The sequence below is a fragment of the Phodopus roborovskii genome, unplaced genomic scaffold, assembly GCF_943737965.1.
Source record: "Phodopus roborovskii unplaced genomic scaffold, PHOROB, whole genome shotgun sequence".
Lineage (NCBI taxonomy): Eukaryota > Metazoa > Chordata > Mammalia > Rodentia > Cricetidae > Phodopus > Phodopus roborovskii.
In genome coordinates, this window is record NW_026125648.1 from 2,738,714 (window position 1) to 2,751,873 (window position 13,160).

The 13,160-nt window shown below is 40.6% G+C and overlaps 1 protein-coding gene across 2 annotated transcripts in view; it reads right to left on the minus strand.

The window, feature by feature from the left end:
• Mid2 (midline 2) overlaps nucleotides 1-13,160 on the minus strand; it is a 95,076-nt gene that overhangs the window by 53,168 nt on the left and 28,748 nt on the right. For both annotated transcript variants that reach the window (XM_051178021.1, XM_051178020.1), the window contains exon 3: nucleotides 11,974-12,069. In XM_051178021.1, the coding sequence (XP_051033978.1) occupies nucleotides 11,974-12,069 (96 nt within the window). The remainder of the gene's footprint in view (nucleotides 1-11,973; nucleotides 12,070-13,160) is intronic.

A 13,160-nucleotide genomic window follows, 5' to 3' on the forward strand; every position in this document is an offset into this window, starting at 1 on the left:
CTCCTTCCCCTGAAATCTAAATCTTCCCTAATGTCCTTAAGTGTAATGAATGAAGTGCCACATGAACTCCTCAGAAACACTGGCATTCATTGTTCCAAACTGTCTCTTCTTGTCTGTACATCCAATGAGTCATCACATTCCATATATTTCACTTACTAAGTATAACTCCAATGCATTCCTTTCTCCGGCCTTTCTAATTATTACCTCACTAAATCTAACAAAACGGCTTTGTTTAATTAATCTACCCACACCCAAGAAATGTGTACTGAGGGCATCACGTGCCAAGCAGTATAACACAACATTCCAGTTTTTATCATCATGGTTCATTCTCCCCCTGACCCAATACTGAGGTTGCATTCATGGTCTTGTGCATGCTAAGCAAGCAGTCCATCATTGAGATATATCCATACTTCTCCTGCAGGATTCTGAATCCAGTCTCACACAGCATAATTTAACCCCCCCCCAACATACACACATTAATTCCAAGCTTAAAATACCTTCATGCTAATTATCATTTGGGTTCTCTCTGACCTTAGGGTAAATTCCAAACTGAATATGATTTTACAATCCTTTGTGACCAGGTCCTTCCATGCCCCTCTAGTCTCAGCTTTTATTGCTCTCCTTGAGAAAGTCCCATATCTCAGCTGAATTGTTTCAAATGAAAACTAAGGATAATAAAAGTGCCTATCTCAGAGGCATTTGAGAGGATTAAATGAAATAATACATGTAAAGCATTTAGCACACTACCTGGTGCATACTAAATATTAATAACTGCTATCTACTGGTGATAGTAACAAGAATGGTAGCCTTTCTCAATCCCCCAGTCAGGAGCTCCTATTTTTAGTGCTCACTGTTGTTTTATATTGTAGGCTCTGCTAATTAGACTAGAAAGTCTTTAAAGTAGAGCATCATGACTTAAGGCACCTGTTACAATCCCCAGTAGCACTTAGCACAATGCTAAACACACAATGGAGCTTAGTGAATGTTTCTTGTTTATTTTATTTTGATAAAAGTCCACAGAGGGAAAAGTGGTTGAAGTTTTTCTGACTCATTGAAGGGGAAATTTATCTTTTAAGTATAAGGTGCAAAATAGTGCCTCAATCTTGTAATCTCAGTACTTGGAAGGCAAGGATAGGAGGATTGCTGTGAAATTGAGGCCAGCCTGAGCTATATTTTGAGCTCCGGGCTAATCTGGATTATGTAGTGAGATCCTATCTTTAAAAAAGGAAAAGCAACCCCACCCCCCATCCCTATCCCCAGAGAGCATCATTTGTTTTTACCTTCCAGCCTAATGTGTCACTAGGTTAGTTGGAACTTGGCAATACTCACTGTAAGTCAGTGGGCTCTTTTCAGATGGGTTGCTGCCAATATCCTGTTTTTGACAGAAATGGAGTGTGAAAGCATGAAGGTGCTTAATTCTATTCGCTGGCAAACAGACAGTATGCAATTTGCCTACTCATCTGTGATATCAGATGTTTGCTTCTTAAATATCGGCATCCAACAATCTAGGCTATCAAAAACAACATAAATTCCATTCCATTAGAAAGCCAATCGAATCTTCCTGAATTGGTTTGGAGCTATTGGCTGGTGACCAGGCAGCAATCAGAAACACCGAAGAGCCCCCAGAGGGCTTAAAGACTCAGGGCTCTTCACTTGCTAAAACACCCCCCAGGAACTTGGCAAGAACTTTGCAGAATGTTCAGTAGAAAGTAAATGAACGCCTGGCTTTGTTTCCTCTTCCTTTACACATTCCTTCAATTCATCTACCATTGGTACCCTTCCTTGCCTAGTTCTGTCAATTCATGTCCTGAGATTATCATTGTCCCTGGACCTGAGATTTTACTACTAAGACATCTTTGAACATTCAGATGCCTGCTGCCCTATGCCAATGCATGATTGTGTACAGATTGAGTTTGAAGAGTAAAGACTGGAACAGTGTGGTTCTATGTAACATAGACTCCAACTGGTACAATGGAATCTTTGAGCTAAAATTTTACTGTTTTAAGATTATTCCAAAACCAATTTGGGCCTTTGATTTTTATGGAGGAGAAGGTGAAATCGAAGGAACAAAATTTAAGTTCTCTGTTGTTCCTGTTTTTCGCCTTATATGGAGAAAACCCCAAGGAGTTGAAAGAATGAATCGAAAGAACACTTTCCAGGGAAAGAAAACACAGGAGCGGAGGATGTGGTGGCTCTCGCCTTTAATCCAGCACTGGGGAGGCAGAGGCAGGCTGATCTCTGTGATTTTGAGGCCAGCCTGGTCTACAAGAGCAAGTTCTAGCAACAGAGAAACCCTGTCTTGAAAAACCAAAAAAAAAAAACAAGAGAAAAAGAAAATACAGGAGTCAAAGCAATACCCATGACCCAGTTGAACCACGCACATCTCAACTGCCTTCTTTCCACATACATCTTCTTTTCACATACTCCGTTTTCCTCTAAAAGCACAAAAGCCATTTTTTAAACACAAACAGGTATAGCACAATGCAAGGGTACATGCTCTTAGAGAAATGACCAAGACAGGGACAGCACGCCTAAATACTGTTCAACTGTCACACAGGCCGAGAGGCAGGCTTGCCTTTCTGTGCTAAAGAAGTAAGTAGCTAATGTCCTGAATGTACATGTATTTCTCAGTTTAGCATTCCCTTAAACAAGACCTCACCACTCTGAAACACACACAGACAGACAGACAGAGACACACACACACACACACACACACACACACACACACACACACGCACGCACGCACGCACGCACGCACGAAATGCTTTCACTGTGGTGGTGTGCTTATTTTTAGAGTCTGTTTTCAAGGTGATACTATTAAGTATACTTGAGGCAACACCTCTTTCCTGCCAAATTCTTTGAAACTGTTTAGAAAACTTGTGTCTCAAAAACATTCCTTTTACCCTGTGCTGTTGTGACACTCTGCCTTCAGAAAAAGGCAATTTTAGCAAGCAGCCTAGGTCCCATAACAGACTGACCGAAGATAGGTTGGATAGGGCGAATACCTAGAGCTGACTACTTTATTTTCAGTAGGACCAAAATAATCTGAGCAAGAAAAAGTTTGATCATGAGGCCTCCTTTATTCTTCCTCTCCTTCCTCCCCCAAACAGTCTCTTAGGACACGGGGGCCTACCCTGGGCTGCCAAAGATTGGCCAAAGGCAAGAGTATGTGCATGTGAGGCTCAGGTTAAGGAATGCCAAAGCCTCAAACAGACCATCTATTCTTCTAGAGATTCAGAGAGTTAGTGAAGAAAAAAATGGGCTTTCCAGGGCTGTCCCCGTATACAAATCAGTGAACAGTGAACAGTGAACAAACAGGCGCTCTAAGCCGCACGGTACAGTACAGAGAACAGAAGAATGGAGCCAGAGGTTTCAAACTGCGTTTCAGTTTATTGTGTAAGTCAGGCATCGCATCCCTCTGAGCCTTGGGTTCATTGCTTGAAAATGGGGATATTCCCCCAGGGAGGGCCTTGACCCCTCTGAGGAGGGGATGGGGAGTAGGAAGGGTTCAATGTGGCAGGGGAGTGGAGGGAGGGGGAACTAGGGTTGGTATGTAATATAAAATATTTTTTTGAAAAAGGTCAATATTCAGTCAATCAGAATTTTTTTTAAAAAAAAAAGGAAATGGGGATTTCACCTACTCTATCACAAAATTGTCTCAAACACTGAGAACACAAACAAGGATTCCTTTAGCACAATGCCAAGAATAAATCATTCAAATATGATTCTCCTTCAGTCCCTGCTAAGCATACCATGCAGCTGGACTTCTCTTGAAAGAAGGAGATAAAAGTGGATGTCTCAACAGATGTGTGTGCATGGTGGTTGTCATATGGTTGTTTGTGTTTTAGGCCAAAGTAATTTTTCCCTTTTGGCTGAGATGATATAAGAGAAACGGGAGGTAAGAAAAGAGCTAGAATTATTCAAGGGTACCAGACAGTTTGGATGGGTCTTTAGCTGCATCGCTAGTGTTCTAAGAGAAAATGGAGCATGAAGAGTTAAGCAAACAGGAAGAGTTAAAACTAGGTAAATGTTCTAGTCATTTAGTGAATTCCGGGATTCTGATACTGAGTAATGCGAAATGGAGGAGAACGATAAGCCAATGGGAAATGGGGCTACATATGAGGTTTGTCCTATGAAGAAGTATATTAGAATGGAATGAGAATGTATGCCTATATGTACCATTTTGGCTAAGAAGACATGACCACACTTGAAATCTTACATGTTCTATAGATATGGAAGTAGGGGAATAATATTAACCTGAATTCATTTTATCCTTAAACCTTATCATGTATCTATATAACCCACTGCAACAGTTAACATGCTCAAAAATGTTATTTTACGCCAATATGTCAAGAATTGTCACAAAGTAGCTTTGAAGAAGGATTGAATGCATTATGTGTCTGAGAAATTATAAAGTGTTTTCTTTTGTAGTATAAAAATAGGTTGTGCCCACACTTCAGACTGCACAATAGATTCAGATTCTCCATCTATATTAAATGTCAATTGCTATATACTTAATAAGATTGAATGTAACACTCTGAATTAGTCACTGCTGAATAGACGACTAGGTCAGTATGTACTTATTTTTCATTGTTCATGGAAACTATTTTCTCCACCTGTAATTCCACAGTGGTTTCAAAATGGGTATTTCATTCTCGCAAGGCACTGGTCCTTCTTGGGAGCTATCAAGTATGCTTTACTTGCTCTTCCATGTTTTATAAAAATGTTCACAGAACATTTTCTCTAACAAATACTACATCTCAAAGAACTCCCTGTCTTTAAACTACTCAAGCTGAAACCATGTGTTCTTCTCTAAAATTTTCCTTTTGCCTTTCCATATAGGCTGTATGCTAGAGGAAGGTGGACAGGGTAATTGACAACTTTACTTAAGTATCAATTGAAAGAATCCTTTAGTTATTCTGGTAGAATGGCAGTGAACTTCCACCTACTAAATCAAAGCGGAAAAGTATGAGTGCACTGAACATAACATGTCCGTTCACATTTGAAAAAGCAACTTGCAGTTTATTTAAAAAGCCATGGGGCTGACCCCTCAAGGTTTTAGGTGTTACAATGTTATTACCACTGTGCCCTCCCAAAGGGAAGCTATGGCATGAAATTCCTGAGCTTGAAATTGATTGTAAGCATTTTGGAATGACTGATATTCTCCTGTGCCTCATAGTGATAAATACTTCTGCAAGTCCTAAGGTCGAGTGTGGCACCCTAAGGTGATTACTACTGCTGGCAATTGGTCCTACCTGCTTCTCTCCCTGCACCACCTCTCTCTTCCTCTTCCTTCACTATATGGTGATGTATTGTTTAGGATCTAATAAAGCCACTGAGGATCAGAATGAAAGCCAGAAACACTAGTTAGGTATAGAAGCTGGGTGGTGGCGGCACACACCTTTAATCCCAGGACTCAGGAGACAAAGGCAGATGGATCTCTGTGAGTTCAAGGCCACCCAAGGCTACACGAGAGTGAATCAGTCTAAAAAAGAATTAGAGCTCACGTCTTTAATCCCAGCCCTAGAGAGCTAGTATAAAAGAGAGGAGTGTCTCAGACCACACTGAGGAGAGGCAGCAGTCTGAGGCTTGGTGGAGAGCTCCTGGAGATAGGGTCAACCCTTGTGGGCTGAGGTAGAGGCTGCTTTGCTTTTCTGATTTTCAGCTTAAACCAGGCACAGTCATGGGTGCTTTCCTTGAATTACCTTACCTTTCAAGGCACCAGTACAAATAGTATAAATGATGAAACAGAGGCTCAGAGAATCTATATGCCCTAACATTATGCTGTTAGTGCCAACTACTGTCTATTTAGCTCCAAAGCTAGCATAGCACACTGCAATCCAGAACCTACACAACCATTTCTCGGAGAAGCAAATTGTACAAATCAAGGCTTTGGAGTTGGGCAAGATAGTCCTGTGTTGGAAGGGTGGCTGGATGCTGTCGGGAAGTGGAACATGTGTGGTTGGAGGCAGTAAATCTAGTGATTCCTATCATTTGCTCAGAAAAAGAACAATAAACAGCTAGAAGATTGCATATGTGTATGCATCCAACTGCTCTGCATGTTAAAAGGATAATGACTACCCGCCCATTTCTTCCTTCATCTTCATGATGATGCTTCTTACAACTTGCATTCCCTTACACTTTTCTTTCCCCTTGGCCTCTCTACATCTATCTTCCATCCTCTTTTTTGCACACAGCCTTCTCCCTCAAAGGCCCTTAGTATCTTCTTTGATGTCTCTGTAACGGTAGATTCTGTTAAATCTTCCACATGATGAAGGCTTCTTTTTCCCTGACATTTTGAGTCTCTGTTTCTGATGACTTTCTTCCTCTCTCCTGATACCCATATTCAGCCAGCAGCTGCTTACCAGGCATTTCCTATCTGACTTTCTAATCCAAGCACCACAAAGCACTAATGTCTAAAAAAGAACTCCTTCGCATTTCCTCCTCTAGTTAAAAGCAATAGATGTGTTCATTCCTTCAGGCAAGGACAAAATAAATCTGTGGACTATTCTAGTACTCCCATACACAGTCATCACCCATAGCATCACCAAGGAATATTAACTCTACCTTCCAGAAATGTTTTGATTTTATCCCTTCCTCCCTAACCTTATTGTCACTACTCCCCGAAGGCCTGTCATGTTTCCCTGTACCAAATGTGATCTGGAGATTCAAGGTGGTACAGTGACAGACTTTCCCTGTATCAGTAAAAATCTAAGTCTTTTTGTCTTCAATTGTGACCTATGACTCCTTCTCCATTTATCATCTCACAGTCTTAAGACACACATTTTATCAAGTTAGTCATCTGCTTAAAGTCATCCCATAGATGCTTAAACTCCTTAGAATAAAGTCTAGATGTTATCTGCCCATGGCGAAAAAAGCCCATCATTTTCTTGGTTTAAGCTATTTCTCCAGACTTGCCTCTTTGCAATGGTTCTCAAATCTTAGATTTGGTAGAATCAAATTTCTTCTATTCCCCTGAATACCTCTATGCTGATCACCTCTTTATATTCCTGCATGCAGCCCCTTCAATCTTCAATCACATTTTTGTTGGCAAAAGTTTATTCACTTTCGAGATAACTCCACTTTCATTTCATGCTGCATTCTTTTTTAAGTCCCCTGAGCACATCTGGATGTTTCTTCCTCTATGCCAGCCTGTCATCTTGCATTTGTCTTCATTACAACAAGGATTCCTTTGCATTCGATTTGCCACTTTGTCTGACAGGTTCTCACCCAATCTGCATGTTCCTTGGAGGCAGTAGCCACTTTTCATTTATTGTTATACACCCAAAGCACGGGGTACCACTTTTCCCCTGCAAGCTGACATTCGCACCTTCATTAATATCTCTGTTGCCTACCTCTCTAGAGGTTATTTTTCCTCCTTCAGCACTTAGCTAAAATGCATTTTCTCATTAAAAAAAAAAAAACTCCTCTGATTGGGCTCACTTCTCTGTAATTACTCATTCATTTTTATTATGTCCTCAGCATATGTGCTCAAATGGTTTAGATTCTATTCTTAATTCTAGCTCAAGCACCTTATGTATTTAAGGGTCACTGCTGAAATCGTGACAGCGGTGCTTTTAAAAATTAATTTCCTTTAAAATATCCATTTCCTTTGCAGTCGAAACCAATTACCTAAGTAACAGAAATACAGATGAAGAACATAAAGCCACGGAAACTTTCAACACCAAAGATTTTCGAAAGGAATTGGAACTGCAAACTGGTAAGAGGCACAGAGCTTAAATTCCCCAATGCAAAGGAGTTGCTCCCCCCCCGCCCCCCCCCCGGAGGCTTTCTCTCCATTGCCTTTGTTTCTTCATTGTCCAGACACTGCAGTGCTGCTCAGCCCCATGGAAAGGCTTAAGAAGAGCCAGATGGTTATCAACCTGCCCTCTGAGGCGGATTGGCCCCTAGTATTGAAGCAGTTTGGGAGAGGAGTAAAAGAGTGGTGCACAGCATATTCAGAAAAGTGTGGTTTGCTTGTTTGTTTGTTTCATGTGCTCAGGGTCTAAAAGCTCAGAGCAAACATAAACAAAGGGAGAGGGGATAAGCGACCTTCATTTGTTCTCCCCACACTACATGCTGCTCTCCTTTTCTTGCTAGAGACTGTGCTTTCCTTGCCAAACTATAAGTTCCTGGAGCTCATCAGCCACATGTTTCTTTTGTATTCTCTAAACCTTTCAGCACACCGAGTACATAGTGTATGCTCAAGAAGCACCGTTGACGCACTGATTGCTACGTACTTAACTATTTTTCTTCCCTGGCAAATTTTCAGGAATGCCTATTATTCACAAGGCTGTGGCGCCTTGGAAGCCAAAAGGAAGCAACCATCTGTTGGTATACATTTTCCCTTAGCTATGCGTTATACAGAGATTTCCTTTGGAAAAATAAACAAAGGATGCTTGATGAGCCAGGACAAAGAACTAAATATAGAGTTCAAGTGGCCAGAGTATCAAGGTCAAAGCATGCCCTTCCTTAGCCAGATTAAAGGAGAGCAATGGACCTACATCTACATCTTTCGCATGGTCTCCAGCCCCAAATGACATGATTTCCAAGCACCTTTGTTTGGGGGGGGGGTTCTTGGAAGCTGAGCCTCAAGTATAAGCTACAATTCAGCTAATAAATCTGTGGTGATCTTAACCTCTGTCTCTGGAATAATAGGAAGAGTCCAGCTTTGTTTACTTTCTGAGGAGAATAGGGAACAGAGAAAAAGCAGGATGGGGAGGCAGTATTTATGGACTCTTTATGAAAAGTCAATCTGTGACAAAAACACTCTCAAACAATAAGGAAGGGGAACAGGTTTGGCAGGAATATAACCTATTCCTGTTCTTACCAAAGTGTTGTGTTGTAGCTGGCATCCTCCACCACCGCCCAATGTGAAGTGCTTGAATTACACTGAGAATATAGAAGTCATTCTCTACAGACAAATTTAGATGAGATAAAATGGAGGTGGGGGAGATCCAGACGCCATTCAGTGTCTGCCTCTCATAATTAGCATTATCCTACTATTTACTTCATTGTATGAAGTACTTACATGTATTTTTGAAATCTCAAGTCCCTGTTTTAACTGCAATACTAATCCTGGGGCTTGTCCTGAAGCCTTTTGGACATACAGGCTCTGTGTTGAATGAGTATAATAGGTAGTCTGAATGCACCCTATTATTAAAGGGGAAGGTAAGGGCATATCTCTAAGCTTTCAGAAGGGATGATGTCATAAAGAACAGCCATGGACTTTCATAAACCATTCTGGAGGGGCCCTGTCCAGGATAGACTCTTAAAAATAAGAATTCTTTGAGGATTTTATTCAATGTATTTTAATCTGTCAGAGTCCCTGTAACTTCCTTACCACTCCTCCCAACTTCATTCAGGACAGAACCCTAAACAGAATAAACTATACATTATTAACTCTTACAAAAGCATGTTCAAAACTATTGTATTGTCTCACTGTTCTTTGGTGGTTCCTAGTTAGTGCTTTTATTCCATTATCTATAGCCCCTGTACAGGTGTAACCACATCAGAGTGGATTTTTATAGTGTGTAAGCCATTCTGTATGGAGATAGCATGCCTAAGCTCTTCTCCTTTACTTAGCATGATGCCATACATAAAAAGCTGATCTTTTGTGTAGCCAGAGAAGACAGTAGCTCACATAATGGGATTTAACAAACATCCCTAAGGGTGCTATTTAAATAGATGCTTTACTAGATCACCATGGGATTCCCTCTTACTTACACATGGTACTGCTAGCACTACTTCCTTAAGGCACAGGTTAACTTCTGAATGCTAACTTCAGAAAGCCACATTTGAACTATTACTTCTTGGGTTATGATATTGCTCCATGGTATAACACTTGCCTAGCACTTGCTCAGCACCCAGAGAAAGAAAAATCACCTGTTATCCAAAGGCCAGAGGGCATTCTACCCTACAAACACAACAATGGATTATTTTATGAGGCCTGCTGCTACCACTTCAAAGGAACAGAACAAATATTAAGAAGAACTGGTTCCCAGAATAGCCTGTGAAAAGTTGGAAGAAGGCTGTGCTTAGGCGAGGCTGGCTAGTATGATAAATTGCCCAGCTATCAGGAAAAGAGATTTTAGAGAGATTCTAACTTGTAAGAGCAATAGGACAAACCAAAGCTTTTCTCTTTTCACGATTACCTTCTCTATACTTACTAGTCCTTTAATTAGAGTGAATGCAAGGATAGTTTCATTTCTAACAACATTTTATTCACTATTATCTATTACTCCCCCGCTAATCATGTAAATTCTAAGCTGAGGTATCCCTTATCCAATTTTCTGCTTAAAATACTCTCTTCCCTTTGACACTCTAGATCCCTTACACTATATATAACCTGACGGCATAATCAAAAGCTTTGATAAAATAGAGCGAAGAGGGATTTTGATTGGTTAGAGACTACTCAGAGATAATAACTTTCTGCTTTGTTTCTTACTTCTTGGAAAAGATGAGACAGTAGAAGAAAAGACCAAAATAAAGACAGCAACCATTGACAGAGCCCTGACTCGTGCAATCTGGAAAAAGGCAGTGAAAAGCACAGTGTCAGTCCTACTTCATATTTTACAGGTGAGAGGTCTTAACCTACTTATCCTCATGTAACCAGTTAGTTCATACAAAAGGCAAGTCAGGAATCTAATTTTCCAACACCGCAATGCTCCTTTTCATCATTTATGCTTTCTCCCTACACCCACAGCACCCCATTCTATCATTTCACATGTGAGTTTAACCAGGACCCCAAGTACTCTGTACAGATCAGTGCCCAGCAGGGATTATATTACCAACATATATTCATCATCTAAGTATGTTCCCTCCACTAGAAGAAACCAAAAACTTTAAGACCAATTAGTTGGGGGATGTGTAATTACTTATACACAAGGATTCATTACCTTAAGAGATTATTCTTCTGTCTTAAAGAGGAACCCTGAACTGGGATCATGATGAAATGATTTATTTCATCATTTAAAACAAAACAAACTTGATTTTCTTTCACTTATCTGTTATACAAGAAAGATTAAGATTAATAGTGAATTGTAAGACTCTATAAAGAATTAGAAAAAAAATTACCCAATCATTGCCTATGAGACATCCTATATTTTATTGGTCCGTATTTAGATTTTAAGTATTATTATCAGTTATTACATAAACCCACACAAAACAAAATGATATATGTGGAGTTTAGTATATGCTTTTAAGAGAAAAAAGAAAGAATAACACCTTTCTTTTATTCTGTCCTGCCAAGGAGCACTGAACTCCCCTTCTAAGCTCCTTTGTTTGTCTGTTTGTTGGTTTTTTGAGATAGGGTTTCTCTGTGTAGCTTTGGAGCCTCTCCTGGCACTCACTCTGTAGACCAGGTGCTGACCTCTGCCTCCCGAATGCTGGGATTAAAGGTGTGTGCCACCAATGCCCAGCTCTTCTAAGCTCTTTTAATATTCGACATTGGTAATATTTTTAAACCTTATACTTGTACAGCAGTTCATAATTCAGAAAATTGAACCATAGACATTATTTGTTGATTACAAAAAGACTAGGTAAAGGAATTAAAAATAAGTGAAAAGATGATGAGTGAGAATATAGTTAGGACCAGGGCTATGGGATGAAGGGAAGATAAGCTAGGATGGGAGGAAGCAATGATGATCAGAAAGAATGTTGCCTCGAATGAATACCACCCTACCCTAAGGATTCATCATTGAAGGATCACTTCCTTTATGATTCTCATACCATCTACTGTTTGAAAAGAAGTTCATCTGTTCATCTGTTGTTCCCCACAAACCATCACCATTACCTAATTTTAAAAATCATCCATATCTGTGACCTACCTTAGAACAAAATTCATAAAGGCATGAGAGCCTCTACATTACAATTCAGTCCTTCACCCCAAATGGCTGAGCTACAGTCTGACCAAATTGAAGTCCCTCCAAAAACCATTCAAAGAAAAAAATTGCAAATATTACTGTTACATACCTCAACTTGCTGGCAGATCTGTATTAGTTTGGCCATTTGATTTTCTAGTTCGCTGTTGCGTTTAACCAGGTTGGTGAGGTTCATCTCCAGAGTTTTCTGCCATCGCAGAGTGTATGAAGCCAGCGAGAAACAGGAGAAAGGGGGGAAAACAATGAACAATGAATGTGAGAACCAAGGTAATATGGAAATAATTCAGGCAAAAGACGGCTCTCTCCCACTTTTTTTTTGGGGGGGGAGGTGTGTCACAAGAGTGACATAGAGCCTCACTCTATAGCCCATGTTTGCCCTGACCAGCGGGGCAGCAAGGAAGGCCTGAACCTCAAAGGACCTGGAATGAATGAAGAACGGGAGACAAGAGAAACCTGGCAGCAAGACAGGCTTTCTCTACCTGTCAGGAAGTTGGGGAGGGGGAGAAGGTAGATTGGGATCAAAGGTAGCAATCTTCTAACTCAATGGGCTATTCTAAGATAAAGGCTGGCAATCTCTAAGGCTCATGCCACGATCGTTCCCGCTGTTGACTTCACACTTACAGTGATCCCCCTGCCTCAGCCCACAAATTCCTAGTATTGTAGGTATACGCCCCTCAATGAATATAGAACTGAGGGCCTCGTACAGGCTAAGCAAATGCTACACTACTGAGCCATACTACCAGCTCAGTAGATTCATAGTTCATAAGTTTGCCAAGTCTGCTACAGACCAAGAATAGGAAATATTCCCTGATTGAGGGAGAGGTGGCATTCATGACTTTGTAGACTAGTACAGGAATTTGCGGACATTAAGGCAACCTAAAGGTTTCATAATTTTATATTATCGTTAACTTTTCAAAACATTTCATGGTCATCTCCTTTTGCTCTCCAAGAAAGTCCAGCAACATAAGAGAACTAAGGTGTAATATCAACTTTTATTCATAAACAGACTAAGAAAACTATAACATGCATGTGTGTATGTGCATAGCAGGTGCATACTGTATGGTGCACATGTATGAAAGTGCACATACATGTGTATGTACACACTTGTGGAGACTACCATCCAACTCTGAATTTTGTTCATCAGGAGCGATCCACCTTGCATTTTAAGAAAGGGCACTCATTTGCCTGTTGCTCACCAATCAGGCCAGGGTGGCTAAACAGTGAGCCCCAGAAACCTGCCTGTCTCTGCCCCCCCCAGCACTGGGATTACAAGTTTAC